At 38.4% G+C, this 27,772-nt stretch overlaps 1 protein-coding gene and 3 long non-coding RNA genes across 4 annotated transcripts in view; 2 read left to right on the top strand and 2 right to left on the bottom strand.

The window, feature by feature from the left end:
* LOC145435998 (uncharacterized) overlaps positions 1 to 27,772 on the bottom strand; it is a 58,436-nt gene that overhangs the window by 14,225 nt on the left and 16,439 nt on the right. The window lies entirely within an intron of this gene.
* LOC145435985 (uncharacterized) lies at positions 828 to 27,249 on the top strand. Its single transcript, XM_080313275.1, has 10 exons — positions 828 to 984; positions 1,537 to 1,694; positions 6,989 to 7,150; positions 8,242 to 8,321; positions 21,780 to 21,891; positions 22,848 to 23,023; positions 24,534 to 24,644; positions 25,075 to 25,125; positions 25,699 to 25,761; positions 26,694 to 27,249. Exons 1-10 carry the CDS (start codon positions 916 to 918, stop codon positions 26,873 to 26,875), a joined length of 1,164 nt encoding a protein of 387 aa, XP_080169401.1. The 5' UTR covers positions 828 to 915; the 3' UTR covers positions 26,876 to 27,249.
* Positions 10,008 to 10,462, bottom strand: LOC145436000 (uncharacterized). The gene is made up of 2 exons (XR_013914125.1): positions 10,188 to 10,462; positions 10,008 to 10,084 (listed from the first exon to the last, which is right to left on the bottom strand). It is a non-coding gene; the product is annotated as an uncharacterized LOC145436000 (long non-coding RNA).
* Positions 11,098 to 14,440, top strand: LOC145435999 (uncharacterized). Its single transcript, XR_013914124.1, has 2 exons — positions 11,098 to 12,651; positions 13,207 to 14,440. It is a non-coding gene; the product is annotated as an uncharacterized LOC145435999 (long non-coding RNA).

Here is a 27,772-nt window from a genome sequence, read left to right as displayed (position 1 = left end):
GCGTAGTCAATAAGTCAACAAGACCTGTTCAGAGAATACTGTACCTTTTCATTCTCTACTGCGGAACTCGTAGTGTGTGTGCTCTAGTTCATCAGTAGCAAGCTGACCATTAGAGCTCTTTAAAAGATACATTTTTTCATAATTTCAATAGCATAGTGATTAAATTGATCGGTTTCCTAAAAAAATGCAGCACACCAAATTTTGCCCAATTTCAACCAGTTATTACAATTTCAATATGTCATTTCAAAAAATGATAGACCAAGTAGTTCAGGTAGCAAATTTTGTCACAGTGTTCCTGGCATGCCTTAAGAAAGTGATTCTTTTCCTCACACGTTCTCATCTTGAGACGGACCTATGATAGCGCTGAGTTTTAGATAAATACTGTACTAATTGATGGATAAATTTATGATGTTTAGTAGCTGAAAATGAATCAACTTTATTGAGACAGCCTCGTTAAAGTGATATTGATATAATTCACAAATGAAATACTTTTCACATTGAAATCGAGGACCACGAAAATAAATTAACACGTGTAGATAAAAGCTATACAGGAAATTGTGTTTTTATGTTTATAGTCAATATTTAGGATATCAAATTCTCTAGACTATAGTTGCTTAAGATTACCTCTGACGAGTGTCTGCCGAAAATATTCAGGTTCATATCAGTATGAATATACTATTCAATTGTAAATTGAAGTTTTGTACCTCCAAGAAGCTGTTCAAATAACTAGAACTAGAAGTATTCTATCCTTATAGGCATACTGGCTATGTACGTCTGAGTTAGTTCAGTCAGTGACAGTTTTTGCATACCGGTATGTGCTATCTATTCACTTGATTGCAATCTACTTTACAGATAGATAGTCCGGAATATTTATTACCGTTGTGGGAGATTTTACTTGAAGATAATATATTCGACATGTATTGGAATTATATTTTCAATATAATCATCGCAAAGTTCTGCATGTGTCTGTGGGCAAATGCAGTGGTAAGTTTAAGTTGTGATATGAACAGATATGAACATTTTGTCATTGTGTCCCTCGTCTGTCATTGCCATCATTTTGACATATATGCTATTATCCATAATCTTATGATATCAATGGTACAATGTATAGAATTTTGCTAGTAAAACAATCTGTCATTTTCAGAAGTCCTGAAAACTTCTCTACCGACAATAATTGACTATGTCAAAATATGTGGTCAGCTCGCAGCTATTTAACCAACCGTAGTTTCAATAGTTTGCAGTTTGATCCACTGTATACGTGTGACATTTATTGAAATGAACTTAAACCTTAAAGTACAGACAAATACCATAGTTTGATAGTTGTCATGGAAATTCACTGCTTCTGGCAGCATTAAATAGGAGAGATGCAAAAAGGAGTATATATATTTACAAGATGATTTTAAATAATCCCAAACTGTGACATTGAAGAAAATTAATCCCCACTGTAACTGAAATGGTTTTCTTTAAAAAATCTCTTATTGTACCGGTACACCAATTCTTGCCAGTCTCTTTTATAACTCTTATCTTGCATCACAGCCGCTAGGTAATGAATGCAGCGGAAGATATTCGGATGCCGATAGACGAAACCATGTTGAAGTAAAGTGTGCTGAGAGAAATTTAACATCTTACCGGGTCGCAGACTATCATTACTGCTGCGGCTGTACGGCGGGGCAATTCGTTGCTGAAGATTGTGGGTATGTCAAATCTTACATTCAATACATTAGAATTAGATCCTGACAGATATCAGAGTTATGAGCCGGTACTGTTATGCCATAATTTTTTTGATGAACCACTATTTTAAACAAGAGTATATAATTAGTGGCAGTAATTTGAAAAATAGATCCTACATAATCTTCATTTATTTACAATCAAACTCCATCTGAGTAAAAAGCAGTACCTCCAGTTCGACGGGCTTATATGCCTATTCTAGTTTAGAAAACCACTTCAATCATTTTCACCAAGAAGTGAACTCATTGGTTTTCATGAATCAATCCAACAGGAGGCCTACTACAAACCTTTTCTCATTGCGGATACCTCTATTTGTACGATAACAGATTTTGCTTTCCACTATATAGGTACATCTTGTAGGGCCCTATTTAAAATATCTTCTATTTTATGTTGAGCTGTCGAACCAGCAATATGATTTGGTCAAAGAAGTTTGCATACGCCTAATTGTGATCATCATCGTATAGCAATAAGAAAGCGCAATGCTGTTTTCACTCACTGATGAGATTGAATTTTTACACGCAAAGTTCAGAACTCTTTACTCGATAACCTTTAACGTTTACTTGCATCTTTCAAAATATTGTTGAAACTCCGAAAGAGGTTTTAATTCGGAAATTTCTCATGTAATAGGTCAGCACCTTCTTACGCATCCAGAGTGTGCAAAATCGTATAAAGATAGCAGATTTTCAATTCTTGCTCGTGGAAGTAGTCTGTTCCATTTAAAGGTTCTCGAGTCGACTATAATAAAACTCGAGCAACCGATTCTTTGTCGGCAAAAGGACCGACTCTATTCTCTCCGTGTATTTCATTAGTGTTGCGTCTCTGGCTATATATTATAGCCAATTTGTATAGCAGTAATTGCATTTTTGCTTAACGCTCTCGTTTTGTGATTTCTCTCGTTGTTGTTGTTGTTATACCATCCTTACGTCACACTACCTATTTCATCTTTATATTTCGAATTGCAATCTCCGTATTATACTGACGGCCACTACCGACAAGGGTCAGTTGAAAAGCTTATAGTGAATAAATTGCGAATATGAATGTGTTGTTCGTTGCAATATTCAAATTCTGTACCACAAGGAACCTATTTAAATACTTTCGCAAACGGTACAGTGACCAACAGATCGCGACATTGAATTTGTTGGTCAGAACTCGCGGAAAGATTCGAAATTTACGCTATCATATAGCCTTTTTGAAGGCTTGTATCAACAAACGTCTTCTTCCGATATTTCTGAAAACAAGGATTGAAAAGTCTCGAGCAAAAATGAATCTGAATATGGAACGTGCGTTTCTACATGATGAAATTGAGGTAAACTTGAAGCTACTTAATACGGCTATCGACAAATGTGCTAAAATGAAGAAAGAAGTGATGGAATTTCTGTCATCCTTCGACCTGATCCGGTTATGTAGATATATGGCTCGCATCGACGAGCGCAAAGAACGAGATATTACCTCGAAGAATGATAGAAACATCAATCTGTTAATCAAAACTCGGTATGGCAACAAAACTATCTCCGGAAAGAACGTTATCACTAGGGCGATTTTTTTTTGACATGTCAAAAAAAGTCAAAATAAGGTCAAAATTTTAGCGTTAGGTCAAAAAATGTCAAAATAGACAAAATTTTTCGCAACCTGCATTTTATTTGTATCGTAGATTTTGCGCAATCGGTGAACTTATCGTTTGACATTTTATAGTTTGTAGCCTACTTTATAGGCCTACCGTGGCAGACGGCGCATTGACTGCTCATTGTGAATCATGAACAGTCAAATGAAACAAATAGGTTGACACGGTGCTATGCTCAACGTACCGCAATATTCTAAGTGAAGCAAGACTGCGTGGGCATTGCATGGTTCTTACAAAAATTGAGATGTACACCATTGTCAGAATGAAGCAACACGGTGTGTCACCAGCAGTGTACGCACGCACAACTTCAGTGCTGCCAGCCAATAGCTGCTACAGTTGAACGTTCTTTCTCCATTCTTCTTGCTGTTGTTGTTTGTATATTCATGGTGTTTGTCGACTACAATGGTCATTTACACCAGACCGATATTCCTTATTTTCGATTCCGTATCCGCCGAGCATCTGCCGACTTGTAGCACGGCCCACTTCTATGCTTTTTGTAAGACACCGCTTATGCGGATGAGATGACAAGGAGGAACCTAGATAAACCTTCAACACTTGGGTAGGAATTCTGGAGTCGACCTCGGTCGGACTAGAGAACCTAAAACCCATCGGTGTTTTAGCTGTGGATTATCCCACTACGCTATCTCGCCATATCTCCATCCTTGGCAAGCTACTTAGTATAAAGACAGATACTTTTTACCCGAGATATCTAGAACTAGATATCCCTGCCGAGAATGCAGGAACGTATCTTTCGTTGTACTACAACAAATTTTAAATATTTTCACCATAGTACATCATGTACTGGAATTCATCATAGGGCCAGATTTTGTTAAAATAATATTTTGTCATGTAAAAATTTGTCAGTTTTTGAGTCAAACAAGTTTATTCAGGGAAAACTACTTCGTAAGGACAGACAATTCAAACCAGAAATGAGGATAAGTAGTAAAATTCTAACAATTTTTGGGGAAAAACCTAATTTGCATACGTTAGGTCAAAATTTGGTCAAAATTTAGTTTTTTAAGGTAAAAAAATGTCAAAATTTAGATTTTTTAGGTCAAAATCCTCCGTTTTTTAGGTCAAAAAAAAATCGCTCTAGTTATCACTAATTTATCCGACCATATATTGAGTGATGATGAAGAATTTGCTTTATCACTTGGACTTGACTTCAGTGTTCCACCCACTAATATTAAACACGACCAGGTTTTTGCTGAATTTGAAGTACTGCTGGGACAATTATATCATCATGAACGGAAGTTTGATGACGAAATTCGGGCGAAAGAGCATGCTGAGAAAGTGGCAGCTCTCAAAGTAAAGTTGAGTAGCCTAGCCCATGGTTTCTGTGGAACTCCGATTGATAAGAGTGACTTTATTATGTCTAAGGATTGCTACAAGACCATAAGATCCCTGAAGTCGAACAAATCGATTCACATCACCAAGCCTGACAAAGGTTCCGGGATTGTCATTATGAACAAATCTGATTACATTGGCAAGATGGAGAGCATTCTGAACGACACATCAAAGTTCATTGCTATTGGACCAGCAGCTGACAATGACAACACCAGCGCGATTGAAGCAAGAATGCAGCGATCACTTCTGACTCTAAAGAAAGCAGGGAAAATATCATCTACGGACTACGATCAAGCTAGACCAGTATGATCCATGCGCCCGCGCTTGTATGGTCTACCTAAGACGCATAAATCTAATGTGCCATTGCGTCCAATACTTTCAATGGTTGGCTCGTCATATCACAAACTCGCTAACTGGATTGTACGCTTTCTTTAACCAGTAAGTTCTCTTTATGGTATCCATGGCATTCGTGACTCGTTCACGTTTGCTGATGCCATAAGAAGTTCTAAGCTCGATCCTGCTCAAATTTTTATGTGCTCTTACGACATCTCAAGTCTGTTTACCAACGTCCCAGTTGAAGAGACCATACAAATCTGTGCTAATGAGTTATACGGTGGTTCTTTGCGATCCCCGCCATTTTCGAGAGACATGTTCGTCAAACTAATGCGCATGGCAACATGTAACGTGGAATTTAGCTTCAATGAAGTCATATACAAACAGATCGACGGAGTGGCTATGGGATCACCTCTTGGTCCTATACTGGCTAATATTTTCGTAGGTTATCACGAGCAAAACTTATTTCGGAACATTGATAAACCACTGATGTACCTTCGGTACGTTGATGACACTTTTGTGGTCTTCAACAAAGAATCGGAATGTGATATATTTTTGAGCCATTTAAATCAGCTTCATCCGTCGCTCAAATTTACTATGGAAAAAGAGCATAACAATTCTCTTGCATTCCTTGATGTCCTAGTAAAAAAGTTCAATAAGAGGTTTCTAACGTCAGTCTTTCGGAAAGCCACTTTCACTGGCCAATACATCGCTTGGAATTCATTTTGTCCGACAAAGAGCAAAACTAATCTCATACGAACGCTTGTTCACAGGGCTCTAATGATTTGTAGTAAGTCGGAACTTGAATCTGAATTAGATTTCATACGGAAAATCTTCCAGTCTAATGGATACCCGGATCACATTGTGAAGTCCACCATTGACAAAAAACTAATTGACTTCAGAGCCACAAAATTCATTGGACCCAGTAAATGTCCAGTATATTTACATTTACCATGGATTGGTAAAGTTTCTGGTAGATTTGAGAAGCACATCATGTCGTCTGTTAGTCAATGTTTCATGTGGGTACAACCTAGGATTATTTTCACCACAAAATCTCTCTTTCCTGCAACACAGAAGGATGTACTACCTGCCACAAAACAGAGTAGTATTATTTACAATTATACGTGCCACTGCGACAGTCGGTATGTGGGTCGTACTTCACTTCGTTTGCAACAAAGAATCAACCAACATGTGCCCAAGCAGATTAGGAAACCTGACGTCAATGCTATTTCAGACAGTCAATCGCAGACAAGTAACCCTTTCTTGCGCGACTATGACCAGACCATGGCATGTAACTCTGCAATAGGTCAGCACCTTCTTACGCATCCAGAGTGTGCAAAATCGTATAAAGATAGCAGATTTTCAATTCTTGCTCGTGGACGTAGTCTGTTCCATTTAAAGGTTCTCGAGTCGACTATAATAAAACTCGAGCAACCGATTCTTTGTCGGCAAAAGGACCGACTCTATTCTCTCCGTGTATTTCATTAGTGTTGCGTCTCTGGCTATATATTATAGCCAATTTGTATTGCAGTAATTGCATTTTTGCTTAACGCTCTCGTTTTGTGATTTCTCTCGTTGTTGTTGTTATACCATTCTTACGTCACATTACCTATTTCTTCTTTATATTTCGAATTGCAATCTCCGTATTATACTGACGGCCACTACCGACGAGGGTCAGTTGAAAAGCTTATAGTGAATAAATTGCGAATATGAATGTGTTGTTCATGTAATGATTATAAACCATAGATAGAATCTTGGCAAGCAACTTTACCTTGTTATTTTTCATGCATCAATTGTTACCCTGACGGATGACCTTTAGAGATTGACTTTGGTGTTCATTGGCTCACCTTTTAGTCAATATGGACGCAGTTCAGTACCTATTTTCATTTTTTAGGAACATATCCTCTTGGGTCGAGATATGCAATGCAGTTTCACTTATGTCTGTCATTTTTTTTGCAGCTGCCGCAATCACTATTCCACTGTGTGCGGTACATGTCCTGCCAATTCATTTACGTCCTCCGCCAATGCACAGAAAGCGTGTACTGTGAGTAAGCCATCCAGTTACTGTGACTCCCTCCAGTTGACCCGATATGTGGAAGGCAATAGTACCGCTGATGCAAGGTGATAGATAATTTTGATATAGCTTAACGTACATATGCTGTCAGATACTGTAAGCATCTTTCTCAGTCTGATTATACAATACACATTAATTTTGTATAGATATGTAACTGTAGTAAACTATATCAACAACGGTGCATGAATTGGTGTATCGGCCGTATTGTTATGCCGAGTGACTTTCTTCCTACTGAATTGTCTTCGTAAGTTGTGAGCTTTGTGAAACAATGCCCATTGCCAGCTCCTGGATCGGAATCATGTGATCAATGTTTGTTTCTCCCAAGGCTGTCGTTTTTTAATCATAGTACTTACTTGTTTGAGATAGTAGGCTACAATCTAAATGGCGGATTGGTGGCATATAATATTTTGAGTGTATTCTATCAATGTTTCAAAAATGAAACCAACATAGGAAATCTTGGAAACCTTGGACCATATAATCAGTGATGTAATATTGACGTTGAAACAGAATTTGAACTGAACAAGAGTATCTTTGAAGGTACATTAGACCCATACATAATCTACAAAATAACATGAAAAAACGGGATATCTTTGGCTTGTGAGCTGCATATAAATTCTGTATGTCCAGTGCTTGTGATAATGCAATGAACACAGTCATTATTACAGTGTCGTGCTAATGTAGGATTTCTGCTTGATAATCCATTCATTTTTCGCCATAATGCAAAGTTACTGTTACTGAGAAAATGCCCAAAAATTTGTCAATCTCACAATCCATTTGTACAAAGGATATTATAATGGAATCACATAATTTATGATCGTTCCGTTTGTTTTCCACCTGTTGTTTACCTAATGATGCTTGAATCTGTTAATTGTTACTTCATTACAATCCATTTCTCCCATCTCGTTGGTTCGGCGACTGTTTGCCAGCTACCAACCATATAATGAAGTTACATGTGACATGCAGTTGGCAGTTCATGGAGTCTGATTTTATTCGACAGCACAAGGTTTTCAATTATGTGTGTTAGCTATTATGGCCAAGTCCAACGGGTCTTGTTATATGTAACTTTTTTATGTTAATTTTTGCCTTCGGGAAATAATAGTTTGTAAAATTTTTTTGGAACTTCATTCTTTAATTACAGATGCGAATGCGTGGATGGAAGTTATGCACTCAATTCTATGATAAACGGATGCAGGAAACACTCAGCGGCATGCGCGAAAGGTAAATTGAGAGTTTTTTGTAGGCTACACCAGGTGGATTAGTAGCTTTTTCTGTTTGGTATCTCAAGTATAGAGCTATCTAAATGTCAATTATATTTACCCGACAGTGATTATTACGTAGGGGACTCACCGAATTGCAATAGCTTTCCCGACAGATTCGCCGTTTTACATGTCACAGGTTTATCTATAGAAACTACACACCATTACATTCGATAGTTTATAATTAGTTTATTACCATTCATCCATGTGATGTTTTCCATTGCATAGTTGTCAGAGGCAAATAAGAACGTATATCACTGCAAAAGTAGTCGTTTTAAACTGTGAAACTTTAGGCAGCCTATTGATGTGTCATGTATATTCTGAATAGGACCGGTTTTTAACGTGAATAACCTTTAGTGAACACTTAAAGTTCGCAAATATGCTAAAACAAACATTCATACAGCCTGAATTATAATATGTTTGGCAAAGCGAGTTGTTTTGTATCGGAAGCTAAATTGGCTCCTCCATATCAGAGAATAATTCAGTTCGTTTCGTACGGCACATTACACATATCGCCATTCGACGATGTAATTATATCAACAGGTGCTAAAAGTCACTTATAATGTTATGAAACTGACTTAAAATCAATCATACAGCCATGGAAATGCCTAAACCAAACTAAAATCTCAGGACGAACATTTCCGTTACCCGATATACGCGATTTCCCCTGCTGTTTTATCGGGTAACCCGGCGAGACAATTTTGCCTGACAGATTTCCTGACAAATTTGCGTCGTCTGTGACGCATGTGACGCACGAATGCGTCACCTTACGTCGGGACATCTAGCGACATGTAGATAGGCCTTATGATAAGCACGATAAATCCAGAGACATTACGCATGAATTTTTTATGGGCCTATTATTAAGACTGTTTTCAATATATCATTCACCTGAAGCTCTACGACATACTTCACTCTCGTGTGTACTGTGCTTCAAAATCGGTGGTAATTTGTGTAAAATTTCATTTGGTGCAGTAGGCCTACAGTATTTTATCTTTAGCTGACTGTATAGTGTATATATTACATGTATGTTTCTGAGAACATATTCGTAATGTGAGTGAAGTACAAAATTGTTTGATTCGTATCTATGGGGACTGATTCAAGTGAGTCAGAATTTTGTTTTCAGGCAAAAATATAATTTATTTCTTCCCTAGGGGCCAGCACCAGTTGCCTGTTGTTTATTCAATAAGAGGCCATATAATGCTTCTGACAATTGTGAGATATGCAAACCATTTTCTTCATTATTGATTCTCCATTGTCAATGTTGGGAGTTTGTTACTTCACGGACCATTATTTTGATCATTTGAAAACGCCACAACTCACAGGATGGTATTTTCATTATAAAACTTGTGTAAAGATTGTGACACTATGAAAGAACATAGGAATGTCTGGCCTAATAATCAAACCCATCAAACATGAAATTTTGGAGATGCTTGCTGAGTGAGAAATATAATGACATATGAATGAATGGATGATTACCAGAGAACCCGGCCCTTGGAGAACCCGGCCCTACCAACTCGGCCCTCGGAGAACCCGGCCCTCGGGAAATTTTGTATATCAAGCACGCGTGGTCTACTTGTTGTGGTATTCACGGTGTTTTTCGACTACTCTGGACCTCGGTGAATGCGGCCCTCAAACAATTTTGAATTAAAAATGCATTAAATGTGTACCCGGCCCTCGGGAAATTTTGTATTCACCGGCAATCCTAATATCCCACCTCCGGCAACCCTAATATCCTAACCCTAACCCTAATATCCCACCCCCGGCAACCCTAATATCCTAACCCTAACCCTAATATCCCCCTCCCCCAACCCTAGTATCCTACCCGAACCCAATATTCCACTCCCCGAACCCTAATGTCTCCCTACCCCACCTCAACCTACAGTTGCATTGCCCTTAACAGCCTGCTCTGACCAACTTCACACAATCAATTGAATCAGGTAAATGTCACATCTAATATAATGGAATAAAAACGACAAAATCACATCTAATATAAATATAGACGACAAATTCACATCTAATATAAATAAAAACGACAAAATCACATCTAATATAAATAAAAACGACAGAATCACATCTAATATAAATAAAAATGACAAAATCACAAAAATCGCAATCCGTGATCACGTGATCTGATCACGCCGTGACTGCGTGACCTACGCATGCCCCGACCTCCTTACAAGACCGACAAATCAGTTGATAATAACATTATTACTTTATTAATTCATATTAATACTTGTGAATACACTTAATTTCAAAATTTCCCGAGGGCCGGGTTCTCCGAGGGCCGAGTTGGTAGGGCCGGGTTCTCCAAGGGCCGGGTTCTCCGGCAACCGAATGGATACTGGTCTTTATTGAAGTTTATTCAATATTGGAGGTCTGGAGGTAAGATGAGACACATCTATTTCGGTGGTAATTAAAATCATATATGATGTACAAATTCATTTTAAGAGTGAATTATTTCATCATTCATAATCCCATTCATGAGTTGGTAGTTGATTCAGCATTTGATGTAAATTGATGCTGTAACTAACGAGAATTACTTGCTATCTCCTCTTGAACACAGTGCATCTTATGTTACCCTCAGCCCCTCACCCATTGGGTAAGTTGAAACATTTGCCCAAGAAATCCTAAAGTATGTTGTTCAATATAACTCAAAACATAGGTATAAATAGTAAGGAGCAAAGGCTTTCCATCGGTACCAAAATTTATGCTCAGAAAGCATAACTCTCTGAGTGGCGTCTTTAACGGAGTATATTGGTATAACGCCATTTAAATATTATTCGATAAGGAGTTGGTAGACCTTACGTAATTCCCGGAACTGAAACCTGATAAGACCTTTGTGAGTCGTATATTTTGTCGTGTGAACGTAGATAACAATTGGTGCATGTACTCTCTCGTGGCTATGAGAGACGGTCATGTCGGTCATTCTATTCGTGATACTTCGCTGATTCGGAAGTCCGTTGTATTGCCGTACGTAATTCAATAAAGTTACAAGTCGTGGAGACGGAAACAAAATATATTCGTCAGTGTGATCCATCGAATACGTGTCCAATAGACAGGCTTCGTGGTACGTCCGTCAACAAGGCCGTACGGCGCGGTTACGCCGGTTCGTCGAACGAAAGAAGAAACACGCAGCGAATTGTAAACGCAACCTTCTTGGAGTCAATAATACATCTTGGAGTCAGATATACAATTATACAACTACAAACATTCGCTCTGCGTTATATGGTGACCCCGACATTTAATTAATCACGACGACCGGCCGACCGAAGACAATATAAAGATTCGCCCTGCACGACGGCGAGAAATAGCAAGACCGAGCAACGGACCACGGAAACGATCAATATAAAGATTCGCCTTGCACAGCGGCGAGAAAGAGCATTCAGAGAAAACGACGAGACGTTATTGCCAGGAAGAAATGCAGCGGGGTTGTGCTTTCGACGATCAATACGCCGTAACAAAGACAACAATGAAGAAGACGTCTGCAGTGTCAGAAAATGCCCGGAAATCGCAGAAGTTTAGCAGATTGGCGGACGGTGGTGCTTCAAGCATGCATCACACGGATTAGAAAAATGTAAGGTAGATCGATTTTATTATCTTGCACTACGACGTTAGTTGGTTACTGTTATTGGGATATTGACAAAGTGTAGTTTTGTAAAGTAACTTGCAATCATTGGTTTCTATACCCAGATAGGGGTCGCATTTCCTGCGAGTCTGGACGCAGGTGCTTATATAGCATAATGTTTTGATAAGAGATGTGTGCGGGTAAACCCGTAGCAAGAAGGCTACCCTATTTATTCGATGCCATGATGCATATAATAGCTGAATAGCTTGATATGTATGTGTGATGAATAATGATATATTGCAAGCCTTATGAAGAGATATTAGGCCTCTGCCATACGACGATACCTTATGTTGAGTATATCATTGAGAAAATATGCACCGTGGTAGTGCATGATATTTGCAAACATTGCTTTGCATGTAATACAATAAATAGGGCACACTCTCGTTCTGTTGGTATGTACCAATGTTAAATGCTACGTGATATGAATTAGGAAGTTTCATATCAATTTAGAATAAAATGATTGCAGGTGAATATTCGATTTATTTTATACCCATAACAGTATCTTGCTAATTAGTTCGTGTGCGAGTGATATTATCGGTTTTCTGAGTGCCCAATGTCATGTATCCTTTAATGTTGCCGTAATATCGTGTATGTGTTGTTTTGAGGTATCAAGTGATGTTTGTGTTTTTCTTTTGATCGCCTAGTGTTGTTGATTTGTATTTCAGTAGTCTGCATAAACAGACTGATGTTACTTTCCGCCATTTGATGTAGATAACGACATGTTTGATGATTTCATTCAGCAGTTTCCGCCCGTTGATGCGGACAAAGTTGTACAAACTCCGCGGTAACTCCGGGTGACGCAGGTGTAATTTCGTCCGGTAGTGAAGACAGCGAGAGTGACTGTCCGGATAGTATTAGTGGCGCATATCGAGAGCGTGTATCTGATTGCTCACCTGTTGATGTTGATCGCGTAATTCGTAGGCATGAATTCCGCATGCGCGATAATGCTAAGACCCAAACATGTAATGAAGGCAGAACTCTCAACGAGTTAAGTCCAAGATATACGTCCAGAGGGAGACGAATTGTTAGACCAAGACATTTGAATGATCATGTGTTGCATTCAATCGCATAGAATAAAGATATGCGTGATGAAAATTGTGCCTTGTGCATTAATATGTTGTATAAATGCAGGATTGCTGCTTCATCGATTGTCGAATCGCGTAACGTAAAGATGGGCGCGGTTAAATTGCGCTTCGTACAGTGATATATTATGTAAATGCAGGATTGCTGCATCATGTTGTGACTCCCCGTCGTAGAATGTAACGCGGGATCACCGAAGCTCATTGCTGGAGTATACGTTGTAGAAATGAATGCTGACATCAAAAGGTTAGTCTCGTGTAGGCCCGGTTGAGGTCACGGAACGGTGCGTCATGTTTGAGTTGGTCACTGTAGAATGGTTGTTGGATTGTCATAAGCCCTCTGTTGTTGCGCGCGAACAACACGGATTTGGAAAGAATGATTGTTGATCCCGTTGGCCAGGGGTTAACAGTAATGATGAGAAAGTAGAAGAAGTAAGCGAATGACAGTGAATAGCGGGTTCTGTGGGTTTTGAGGCATGATTCCTGGATGAATTATAATGTTGGCCTTGCATACACGTTGATGGCATTCGTCAGTGCACATAGACTTTTTCTGTCTATGAAATGTATTGTAGTTACTTATTTGTTGATCTTTATTATTCATTTTCATTACTTTATGGTTTTGCATTTGTGTTTAATGACGGTATGTTATTGCAAGCAATGAGATCGTGATTGTCTCTATGGTATCGCTTTTGGGCTAATTATTATGTTTCTTTTATTGTATTGATGATATCATGTTATTATTGCATGCGAAGTGACCTTTAATGTCGCTGATGGTACCGCTTTTGTGCTAGTTAATGTATTTTATTTCTTTAGTTGTATTTGAACGCTGAATATGGTTGATTTGCGTTGCAGTTGCCTATAGGGCGTATTAGTGTGATTTCGTGTCATCCCGGGATGGTTAGGTAAAGTAGGGTTGCCGAATGCCACGCTTGGATGGTATTTCGTTTCATTAGTTTACTTTTGCCCCTGCATATAAAATCGTTTCCTGTCTCCAGTCCCTATGATTAGCCCCAGTCCATATGTTGTATGACCCTAGGTTTGAGATATTGACCAATATACTCGTTTTTTTTACACCAAGTTATTTTGGTGGGAAGGGGGAACTTTTAACGGAGTATATTGGTATAACGCCATTTAAATATTATTCGATAAGGAGTTGGTAGACCTTACGTAATTCCCGGAACTGAAACCTGATAAGACCTTTGTGAGTCGTATATTTTGTCGTGTGAACGTAGATAACAATTGGTGCATGTACTCTCTCGTGGCTATGAGAGACGGTCATGTCGGTCATTCTATTCGTGATACTTCGCTGATTCGGAAGTCCGTTGTATTGCCGTACGTAATTCAATAAAGTTACAAGTCGTGGAGACGGAAACAAAATATATTCGTCAGTGTGATCCATCGAATACGTGTCCAATAGACAGGCTTCGTGGTACGTCCGTCAACAAGGCCGTACGGCGCGGTTACGCCGGTTCGTCGAACGAAAGAAGAAACACGCAGCGAATTGTAAACGCAACCTTCTTGGAGTCAATAATACATCTTGGAGTCAGATATACAATTATACAACTACAAACATTCGCTCTGCGTTATAGCGTCTAAATGTGCAAAAAGTGTCTCATCTCGCCTTACTCTCGTAGGGGTCTTGAATTCTACAAATTACACATAGCAATGCGTAAAGTTATTTGTTGGTGAAACTATTGTTGTTTTTTGTCTAGTTCTGGATTAGTCTGAATGTGTGTGTGTATGCGTGTCTGTGTATAGGTGTTGACCGTGTTGTATTTGATACACGTAATCCTTTCTGGTAAAAGTGTGAACAGGTATCAGTATCAGCAATGGACCTCTCATATATATAGATTGAATTGGAATTTCAGCAGGCTATTATAAGACAATCCAATGCTGTAGCTATGTCTAGGGTAGAGTATCGTATGTCCCTATTTGGATTAAACTAATATCAACACGAATATTCTGTCCAGTATTGAGTTGACCAACAATAAACTATTTAGTATTCAGCTATTGTGATATTTGTTTGGTAAGTCATATCAATCAAGTAGCCTACTGTCCTGTCTACATATCGTTATTCTTTCATTGAATACTGATGAATACCAATTTGTGTAGATTGTGTAAATGACTGGGCTATCACTTTACCGGCCAGCGGTGGCTGATTAACCACAGAGTTTACCTTGGTTTTTCTACATCAATCTTTTTGTTACATAGCCCGTGGCCCATGATAATATAAGAGTATCAAAATGCTTACAGAGCAAGGACATCGCCCACACGTTTTATTATGTTTGTCAAACAGATATTAAAGTCTCTACTCCTGTACTTCATACACTCGTAGATGTAGTCGACATGAGCGATTGTATCTAATCTATATGAATGTATGCAGTAATAAATTTTCATATTGCCTCTATTCGATGCTAAGGTAATATATTATAAGTAGGCCTAACCAGAAAAAACATCTGTCGAGCCTTATGATAATTTTCAGTCTGAATTGTAGGTCTTTGTCTTCTTCTCAACACTAGGCTATGTAACAACAAACATGATTCAATATGTCCCGGATCCCATTCCTATACTTGTGGTTGTGGAAACAACTGCTGTGTGACATAGTAAATCGATATGCTGTGAAGAAGTATACGATAACTTGTATTGGTTTGTGTCCCACTTTTGTTATGTCAATCAATCATGTAGGTTAATCCGCCAAGTGTAAGTGGTGAAGATTCCCTGTTTGATTCTATACTGAGGTAAACATACTTCACCTGCATTTATTCGTAGGATATTCTAGCAAACATCTGTAGTGCGCCACAGTCCAGCAATTTCTTGTCTATGGGGAACTGATGCCCACTGAGTCAGTATTGTATTTAGAGCCAATTAGATTTATTCACTCCAGATGAGTTGGCAGATTGCGGGCTGTTGTTTATTTGATATGAGGCTGCGAATGACATCCTTAGGATTGCAAAATTTCCAGATTATTTTCTGTGCTGTTGATTCTCCTCCGTCATTGATCAATATTTTAAACAGTGCAAAACACCGTGATATTGCACACAAATTTTTCATTCATGTTCCACGTTGGAACTTCAAACCTTAGTTAAAATCCTAATTCAAATCAAAATACAGAATTGATTCATATCGTGTGCAAGTCCTAAATCCGATTATTGACTTGTATCCTTCAAATGCTGACATTTCTCAAAAATTTCGTGTTTAAATTGAAATCCAGTTTTTCAAAAATCGTAAATCCACATCCGATTGAAACAGCAGGAACCTTTTTTTTCAAGGCAAATTCATATTCACCTCTATTTGATGTGGGATCTACTGTCGACACAGTACTAATACCTTTTGCATCGTTATAAGCAATTTTTAATCGGTAATAATGGTACGCCTATGTTGTGAAAATAACAGGGATTTCAATTTGTGTTGACTCGTATGTGGGTTATGGTTATTTTTATTACATCAAGACATCACAAGATTGAGATGCCATAAAAAGATAGGATGAGGTCAAAACAACTTGCTGAAGTTAAACAATGAACAATCAGCATCAGCCTATCGCCGCCAATAAATTTTAAAGCATATTCAAACATGTTTAAGCAAGGCGTGCATAACAGATTTTATAGAAATGCAGAAATGATTACATAAAAATTGGAACGCTATTAAGATTGGAGGTATGTGTCATATTGTGTTAAGGCGAATATGATATTCCAAAAATATGACTTGGTAATATTAAATGTCTTGAAAGTGAACAATTGTGCATGCTCAAAGACGGATCATATATCATGCCATGGCTCAGAATACTGTTCCACAATTGGTTTATATATTTTGATGCATCGTTGCAAAAGAGTTTTGATATTGGACACATTGTGGTACAAAACTTCAATATAGTATTCAATAATGTAGCTGCACATCTTTATGACCCCTTACCGCATTCTAATGTCATTTGTTGATGTTTTGTAACTATGACCAAAGGATTGAATTATTGAGGTATACAGTAATGTAATGTATATCATGCTGGTTTGTGGATTAAATACAAAAGGCTTGCCGGTGCCTATCTTTTGTGATAATAGTCTACCTGGAAAATCCCCATCTGATGGTTTGCGAACTCCAAATCTTTTTCTTAATCTGAACTCTGAAGGGATACCAGGTAATTGTCTCTAGACTACTTGTTGTTATATGTGTCAGAGGCAATCAGGTATTTCTTTGAAAACTCCAGCAACCCTGTTGTTACCATGTTTATACATTTGAGTCCACCATGCCTGAGATTTCAAGTGATTACTGAATTCGACATATAAAGTAGGCTACCATGTTACCAACATTTGTGATTGACATCTAATATAACTGGTAATCCGATATTGCCGAGAATATATATCTAATTGTTCACCACCAAGATTACCATAATATGTTTATCACAAAGGATATTGCTATTATATCAATTGGAACATTCCCATGTAGTGTGACTGATGTGCATTGCTTTATCCGTGTCTGTGATAACTTACCATTTAACAATGAGTAGGCAGGCTTTTGTATTAGGCCTAAGGTATTTGTTGTCTTTTCTCTGGTTTTGGGTTACACAACTTGGAAATTTATGAAGGTACATGTGTGATCTATGTGTGTATAGGTTTTGAAGTGATACAAGTATGTTTTTTGATGGAAGTATGAACACGATCAAGAACATCTATGAACATGGTCCTCTCAAGTAAATAGATATTGAGTTGGGAATTCGCTACTGTATCCATCGAATGTTGGATGAGCACCAGAGATTTCTGTTTATACATCTAGCTAGGACAAAGTATATTGCTATATGTGTGTAATTCATAGCAATACTAATACTCCTCTAGTACGGTATTGAATCTATGTGCATCGGGCCTACAACACAAATTTTAATCAACTTATTGCTGTCTATGTTCCGTAATTAATATGAAGCTATCAGTCATCTCTCGTGTAGAATTAGAGTGTGTAAAATACTAGGCCATACCGGTGGATGCTTTAGTAGAATTTGGCAATTTTACTACCATCCCCTGACGGCTTCTCAATCTGGGAATTAAATTTGATTTTGTAGATGATAATTTGTCGTCTCATAACAATCCAAACCCCTTGAAATTCCTGCCACGCAAGGACATTGCACTTACACATAACTCACACATTTCATCAAGTTAATTTTCGTTTCTGAACTAACACTAGATTGATTTGGTCCACATAAAGCAATGGTAATTTATAGGTACTATAGGCCTACACATTATACAGCCCTACCAGTATCAATACAATAGTTACACATTGGGATGTAGTTGTCTCTGGACTACCTGCTGGTGTTGGTGTGAATAGGTAAACTGTCCTTTTAAAACTACAGCAGCCAATCGATTCAATATCTCCACCATTACAATTTGATGATGCTATTGATCTTTAGATTATTGCCTAGGTCCTAGTATTGTAAATGTTCTTACTTCTTAGTCCGGTACCCATATGAGCTGTTTATGTGACATACAGTATCAAAAAGTATGATATAACATCTCTTCCGTGGCATGAAATTGTCAGTTAGGATTGTCGGTCTTTCGTTTATTACAACGCTACCAAACCGGTAACATTATGACACAATATATCTGAGCCCACATTGCTGAAATTACAATGAGACTTGTTTGTTGAGGTGAATCAATACTGTGTGAATGGGATGGTATATAATAGTCATCTTAGCTTGAAGTTGAATGTGTCAAGACACTATCTTATGTCCCATGTATGATGTTAACTACTGTACGCTGGAAGGGATATATCTAACTTGAAAATAGGGTTTCATTTTTTTCAATAATTAGTTTGCTTTATGTGCATTACAAATGTTAGTTATTGCATCTGACATATTCCAGGCTCTGACTTGTCATGAAAGTAAACATAATAATAGGTGGCCGAAGCAACAGGAGCAGGGTCATCAATAAATGATCGCTTATGTTTTGTTGTTATCTACTTGAAGAAAACATGTAGGCCTGGCAGTATTTCATGCTACTGGGTGTAGATTTAGGTGACATAAAGAGATTTTGCAGAATCCAAATGAGTCATGCGTTTACCACGTAGATGTAGCTATGCTCCATTTAAACATTCCTGTGCTGTGAATGAACACTGTGAGCAGGTATTGAATTTCGGTGATCTGGCGTATTTCTTCCAATATGGAGGCACAATGACTTGGCAGTTTACTTCTGCCTGCCAATGTTTCTATAACTTGGGAGATGGTTATGTCGATTGATAGCATTGTTTAAGTTACTGAAACTCCCCAGTTTTAATGATGGTATTATCAAATTTTTGAAATGAATGGCAAACGATAACATAACATTTACTACGCTGGTAACTGCTTAATGGTATGTGATGAAACCATGATATGATAAGTGGCTTTGGTTAGTGACCTCAGATAGCATGTAGCGGAAACATTTCCACACCCAAATCAGGTGATTTTGTTGGCAAAACAAAAAGAACTTCAGATAACAATCATTCTGGAATCGGATTGGACTAGAGCTGTGGGTGTGTCGTATCATGATCAGTAGGGCGATTTTTTTTGACATGTCAAAAAAGGTCAAAATTAGGTCAAAATTGTAGCGTTAGGTAAAAATTTGTCAAAATTGTTTACAAAATCAGACATTTTTTTACCTCTACATTTCGTTTGTATCGTAGATTTTGCGCTGTCTGTGAACTTTTATCATTTGATAATTTACAGCCTGTAGCCTACTTTATAGGCCTACCGTTGTAAACGGCCCATCGTCTGCTCATTTTGAATCATAAACGGTCAAATGAAACAAATAGTGACATGGTTTTATGGTGAACGCACCGCAATATCCTAACCAAAGCAAGACTGCTTGGGTATTGCATGGTTCTTACATCAAGAAGCGCAAGCTGAAAAATTGTGATATAGACAACATTGTCAGAATGAAGCAACACAGTGCATCACCAGCAAGCAGTGTGCACACAACTTCAGTGTTGTCAGCTAACAACTGCTGCTGTTGAATGTTCTTTCTCCATTCTTGGCAAGCTACTTAGTAAGAACAGACACTTTCTACCCGAGATAGCGCAGTGGTATAATCCGCGGCTGCAACACCAATGGGTGTGGGTTCGATTCCGACCGAGGTCGACTTCATAATTCCGATAGCTAAGTGTTGGAGGTTTACCTAGGCTCCGCCTCGCCGCCTCATCCGCGTAAGCGGTGTCTTATAAAAAAGCCTAGAGGTGGGCCGTGCTATATGTTGGCAGTTACGGAAAATAATGAAGAATATCGGCCTGGTGTAACTGACCATTGACAAACACCATGAATACCACAAAACAAACAAACAGAACAAACATTTTCTACCCGAGAATGTAGGAAAGTATCTTACGTTGTACTACAACAAATTTTAATTATTCCACCATAATACGTAATGTAACTACTGCAATTCTTCATAGGGCCAGATTTCGTTAAAATACTAGTTTTTTCATGTAAAAATGTGTCAGTTTTTGAGCCAAAAACGTTCTTTCAGGCCAATCTACTTTGTAAGGACAGACAATTCTAACCAGAAATGAAGATAAGTAGTACAATTTTAACATTATGTGCGAAAACACCTAATTTGCATACGTGAGGTCAAAATTCGGTCAAATTTCAGTTTTTTTAGGTCAAAAAAAGTCAAAATTTAGATTTTTTAGGTCAAAATCATCCGTTTTTTAGGTAAAAAAAATCGCCCTAATGATCAGTAATAGATCTAATACTTCTGTTACCTGTTTGGTGTTTACGTCACCATTTCATTGTGATTTTTGGTCACGAGTTTGAAGTATTTGACTAATATCTACCAGAATAGTTGTAGACTGGCTGGTGTGAAATTATTTTACTATGATACCAAACTGTGCCAATAAATACATCAGCAATAATATCAATAAGCTACTTCGGCCATTTGGATCGTAGGATACAGTTATTCCGCCTCATATTCATACAGGTATTTCTATATGCTTCGGGTTAAATCCAGTTTCTTCTACTTTGTACTCTTTGTTTCGGAGATATGTCTGCACGTGTGGTGTGCGTGGGTGTGCATGTGCAATCCTATTGTGCAATCGTCCGCTAAGAATGTGATACAGTCTTGATTGAGCTGCTGATATAGTTAATGCGATATTATAAGATACTGAAACAGGTGTCCTGAACGTTTTTCGCAAGTGTCAAGTTGTATTTAGAGTTCTAACATAATTGGTTCTTTATAAATATACACTGTACAGTACAGGGAATAGTAGCGTACACTCAAAATGTCACCTAGTCCAACCAAATGAAATGCAAGTACGTAGATGCGTCTAATCCATGTTCAATGTCTATATTACACTATATATCCCAAATTCCAATGATGCAGTTACACAGAAAAAAGTATGTTACGGCAGCTCTCTAATCGGTTGAACCATAATTCTTTTTGATTAATCACCCCGTGTAACCCGTAAATTTCAATGATATTATGCTGAAAGTTTCAAAATAAATGAAAATTATAACAATACAATCTATCAATTGAATATATAGATAAAGTATGACATGTACTTTTATGAAAACACAATCTCCATTGCTCAGATTTACTCTGATGCCTGCCGTAGTGTACAGTTGGTAAAGTTGATGACAAAGTGCATATCTGCTCATGCTCATGTTAGCGCATTCCATGCCTAGCACAATTGTCTAAAATTCTGAGGAATCAATGTAGGTGTTCCCGGTTATTATGTAATCTTTCTGCATCTCTAAATGCATCATTATTTTTAGATTTCATCATCTCCGATAGAGGCAATAAAACCCACGATATTCAATGTCAGCCATGCCCAACCGGACACTGCACATCTGGATATGAAGCGGCTGTCAAGTGCAGCCCACTATTGTAAGTAAATCAGATGTTGTTCTGAGTTGTGTATTTCATTGCAGTTGATGTGTAGGTGGTAGATTGGAGCACGGATTTGGGTATGGTAATGGTTTTGAAAAAACGGAATTGAAGTTTTAGATGTGTATTTCAAGCTGGATTTGGACTTGAACTGAATGAAATTTTAGTTGTTACCTGTAGGGACTGCACACAAAGATTCGAGTCCAACAATGAAAGTCGATTTTTGAGTAATGAAAATATACGTCTTCACACCAAGCCTGAAATGATAATTTTAATCAATTTAATATTGTATATCCCACGTTAGAGCATGCAAACCTCGGCTAGCCATAGCAGCGAAATACGACTATTTTTCATGCGACTGCATTTTAGTCAACGAGTGATTGATCCTCACAAAGGTCACAAAGCACTACAGAATAGTCAAGGTACAGCAACTGGTATCATTTTCCGGGTGCCCGCACAAAAAGATATGTCTGCATATTTTTAACATTTGAAGAAGGTATTTCACTGTTATGCCATTATAATGAATGGTAATCAGATACTCGTCTGGACTCGGAGCTTAATACTTGACTCGGAATCTAATCACCAGGATGCTCGCTTTTGCACAGCCCGTATTGCCGGATATGGACTCAAAATTGGTATTGAAGCCTATTAAATTCGTCACATCTAGCGAGTTGTCACTGGACAGTGGACAGTAATGAAATATTTAATAACTATTACTATTTTGGATTGGTCATTTGAGGTAGACAGATTGGATATTTTCAAATCCGACTCCTATTCAGGATTTCAGCTTGAAGTCCTTTAAAAACGTGCCCGAATCTAATACGGGTACGCTGCATTTTGTTGCGCTGCACGTTTTTCTGAGATTGGAGCCTAAATTTCATGTTTTTGAATGGATAACCGTATTCGAGTTTGAAATAACTCGATGGGGCTAGGTTATTTTCATGATACCATTCCAGATGTAATAGGACCACAAATGCATCGGATGGTCAAATTATACCCCCGGACTGGCCAAAGCCTCCGGATCCAACGGTCAAGACACCTGCATCGACCTCTGCAGGTCCTGAATTAATACCTGGACCGCTAACATTAGCACCACTGCTTGGAACACCCGCTTGGATCGGAATTTGTATTGGTATGTGATATTATTTATGCACGATTAAACGCGTCTGAGTCATCTAGCTGTACCAATACAATGATTTTTTCAATCTTCACACATAAACTCTCTGTCCTAAACAATTCTTTGTGTCGACAGTCGCAGTATGACTTGTTGTAATAATGGGTCAGGTAAGATTGACAAAAGACGGAGTATTTTATAGTATTTGATTCAATTACGAGTTCTCAGCTTGAAGTCTAGAATTTGAGTAACACAAGAAAATCCTGAAGTCCAAATTCAGATCTTTCTTGTAACCACAAGTGTGATCATAACAGTTTACAGTAGGCCTACATGAAAACGAAATTCATAATTTGCAACTCTAAATTATGAGATATCTATTTGTATGAATACTGCGAGCTCTGTCACCCTTGTGCAGGAACGTTGAATTCATGGACAAGAGTATTCTTGTGCCTCAGGTTTTAGGCAATACTTTCTGAACAAGGGGTGTGATAACAGTTCTTCGTGGGTGTGGAAATGTTTAATCGTTAAGATTGGTTCGGTCTGCTCTACAGCTATACAAAATCCCAGTTCAAATTTTGCTTTGAAAATTTGCAAGAGCAGGAAGGGCCTTTGAACTGCCCCTGTGCTAAAAAGTATTTTTTTTCACTCTAGTGAGTAAGTGTTTTTTCCTCGGCTACCTTTGTAATTGATCAATAGCCTTTGTGAGGTGTTTAGAGCTGGCGTTTTATTAATACAAAATCTTGACTGCCTGCAACGCGCGACGATGTTCTACCTGTGATTGATAGAGGTGCAGTAAGGGAAAAGTTAAAGAACCACTGTTTTTCAGACTTTCCGATAGTGCCATGGCAAAGAGGTTTTCAACAATCTTCCATGTATAATACGCACCCTTAAAATGGCATGTAGATTCTGGGAAAAAGCCTGTACCCATGTATAGTACGCACCCTGCATTCGCATTGCATGAAGAGTACATACGGAAATGCCGCCTATACAAGCTTCTCGTGTTAACAAACTTGCACGTATGATAACTTACCATCGATGGTTATGCTTTAGTATTTGATGTCATTTTGTTTTGCGATGTCACTGTTGAGCAATCACGACATAACGATCGCTAATCATTCTACACTTGACGGCATTGTCTCCAAATGATTGTTGATATCAGCCAAGCAATAGCCAGCCATAGTTCAGGCCAATGACGATATCTTGCTCACGAGACCTATTACCGGTGCGATTGCTCTAGCCAACGATTATATCGTGCGCACCAGGCCTGTTGGAGGTGCGACTGTTTAGGCCAGCAATGATATCTTGCGCACATGGCCTGTTGTGTGTGCGATTGTTCACACCTGTCGTTGGCGCGACAAATCAATGCGACATCAATGACCTAATTTCGCTCGCGTACAAACGGCAAACTATCTCAGCAGGAGATCGTGTGCTTAGTAGACGACTCTCATTAATTGGCAACACGCTCAATTGGCAGCGCTTAACACTGGCAACACCACTACGCTTCCTTTTATCCTACATCCCTTTTCAGGTCTTGTCGTTGTCGCCATAGCCCTGACAATTCTGCTATTTCGCCGCCTAAACCAAAAGCAGAGCAAGGGAACATGTCTGAGACGCCTCCTGGGACATCAGTCAAGTTCAGGTTTGAAACTAGGTGGTACCAGAGGTGGTCATTAGCGCCAGTAGAATATATTTTTGAAAATTGGGTTTAGTTTCAGTGTCCTTAGTTAGTTTACATAAGCTGCGAAGATGCAAGATGCGAAAGTAACCGCATTTTGATTACCTGCTCAAATTATGCTGACCCATGACCTAATCTTCTTTCCACTTTCCTACGTGCTCAAAGTGCCTCACGCTAAATTGTTATATTCTCACATCTCCTCGGAGCCATTTCACCAGCAAATTTACTGGCTTCGACCAAGCTCGTAAACAGATTTATCGAGGTTGGTTTTTAAAACATTATGCAATTTCCCATACCTTTCTATAAGTTATACCTGAGTGGGATATCCGTGTGCCTTTTGTAGCTCACAGGCTGATAATAATTATTTGTGAAAATTAATCAACTACTTTTACAGGGGATGAATATCCGTTGGCAAACCGCGGTGTAACACCAGGCTACGTTGCGGGTAGGTTTGATGTTATGTTTGCAGTAAATTTAGTCTCAACAATTCATGATAGTATGATCGGCGTCCAATATCCCCCATTACCAAGCTTAGCTCTCAGATCTCCAGCTGTGCTGTAATATGATCTGTTCGCTCATTCTTGATAACAACAACGTCAAGATACTTCTGATGTCTCTCTTTCTCCTGTTATCGTAGCTTATGGGTTGTGGTGTTGTATTTGAATTGCACAACTTAGTTTTGTATATGCGAATGAAGAAGTCACAAACACGAGGAAGATTATCTGACCATCGTAATATCTGCATTTGTGCATACATTTAACGTAATCAATCGGTTAGAACTTGTAACATCATTTTTGAAGCACTCTCCTTTTATAAAAAATACCCCCCCTTTCTATAAATATTTCCCGTTTTGTCTCGGCTGGCTACGCACATGAGTCGAGACTTCTTTCTACTATTGTCTCTCCCCTGAACCGTACATGAACCCTTTTATCATATATATATCATATATATATGATATATATCATATATATATCATATATATCATGTTTTAGAAGTAATTCATCAACATCTTTTACAGTGCCAGAGGTTCAAGTAGACGGTGGAAAAGCGGATGCTGGCGCTGCTGCTACACCTCCACCTAGTAGGTTTCGTCTTTTTGTCTATTCATGCAATTGGTCTCTGCATACCGGTGCCTGAAAATATGCCGGACTCGAAGCCAATTCTTCTTCGTTGAATTCAAAGCATATTGCCGACGCCTCATCACTTGTAATTTGACGGGATCATATTCTGTAGGAATCTCAAGCTGAAGGCCTCATTTCAGATGTGTTCTACGGTGGTCTAAATATAGCGAGGCCTATTTGTGAGACGTATTTCATTGCCAACACTGACTGGACAAGAATTTCCAAGTGTACTATCATTTTATATCGATTTCATTTTGTAGTTTTGACCTGACTCGGCTGAAAAGTCGTTGAACATATCTTAATGCAGATTTCATGGAAGTCAGATGGATTTTACGTTTTCCATGTAATCATAATCGTTAACATGTATGCCCACATGTCCGGCACTTTGATCTCGCTAACGATTCGCTCAGTTACTTGGAAGATATGGTCATACCAGCACACGGCCAGATCTCCGCCAAAAGGAAGGAAAGGACCGATATCAGAATTTCCTATATTTTTTGCAATATCAAATAGTGAATCGGATATCTCTTGCGATAACTTTCAATGTGTGGTAGTAATTTGAAAAATATACACATGCGAACGTAATTTATTGAGAAAACACACTGAAAACGAGTAAGAAAGTAGTCTTTCTAGTACAACTGGTGTACTTATAATCCAGGGAACGAGCTTTTCAGCATTTTCACCGATAAGCAATCTTCTATTGTCCCCATAAATCAATTCAACAGTACCGAAAAACCTCTCGCTTGACAGCTGTTGTAGTAGTAGTGATGACGTCATTGGAAAGACCGATAAATATCAACCAGTATTGGAGATACAGATATATCTGCAGAAATATCAGTCGGGCTCTACACAATACTATATTGTTGTGTAACCAGTATGTTGTTTGCCACAGATGACGGAAACGGTACGCCAAGACCCCGGAGAGCTGGGGCTGACGGGGATTCGGTGACTTCTGGGCAGGTAATTCCCATTTTCGATCCCTGTTCCGTCATCAATTTTGGTAGTGTCAATTCCTGTAATTCTGTCTCGCGATTATGGAATGTTGTATTTATCGTGCAATATTACAAAATTTAGATGCTTTCTATGTAATGAGTTGGGCAAGTTTTTCTTGCATTCAAATCCGTGGAAAGTTGCATTTTTTTCACAAAATTTGCTGTAAAAAGTTGCATTCATTTTTTCACAAAGTTGCACTAAAAGGTTGCATTCATGCATAAGTTCCTTGAAATGGTTAGGGTATTAGATACTTTAATCGATCCGTATCCCAGGCACTGTAGCAAAACTTAGTGTTGAGGGCTCCAACATAATCAGTAGCATGAAAAAATTGACCCAGGGAAAAGAGATTTTTCGGCGGTCTAGCCTGAATGTACGTCAAATCAGAAAGGACCTCAAATTTAAACGACAGTGAAATAATGAAGCGATCTATGTACATTGTACAAGTAGTGCCAAATATTTCCAGTAAAAAGTTAGTTGCATGAAACATCGACAAAACTTGCAAAAGTGTGCATGAAAAATCGAAAAAGTTACAAAAAGTTGCATGGAAGAAAAGGAGAAAACTTGCAGTATAAGAATCATCCAAACAGCCTAAAACACTATGCTGCATAACTTGTGAGTATTTAGGAAACGTCCGGAAGCTGTAAAAAAAGTTGCAAAAGTTGCGAAAACTTGCCCTAGTTATGAGTGTACCAGAGATTAGCGGATTCAAAATTGTCAAAGCCGAGTTTAAATCTAAACACAAAAGTATCTTCATAACTAGTTAGAATCTAATTCCTATTGCGTTACTGTCTCGAAAAGTTCAGCGGTAATTTAAAATCGTTATAAATTCCATATCCAAGTCCTAATTCAAATCAAGAGACGCGAAAAATCTTAAATCCCACCCTTCTCCGACCAAAATTTCCCGTATCCAAATCTAATCCATGCTCGGTACAAGGCATTTCTGTATTTCCGTTCCATACCTGCAAATATTGGTATTAT

The sequence above is a fragment of the Botryllus schlosseri genome, chromosome 3, assembly GCF_051294905.1.
Source record: "Botryllus schlosseri isolate E-star chromosome 3, Bs_hap1, whole genome shotgun sequence".
Classification (NCBI taxonomy): domain Eukaryota; kingdom Metazoa; phylum Chordata; class Ascidiacea; order Stolidobranchia; family Styelidae; genus Botryllus; species Botryllus schlosseri.
Note: the sequence above shows the minus strand (reverse complement) of the source record. Positions and strands in the feature narration are given on the sequence as shown.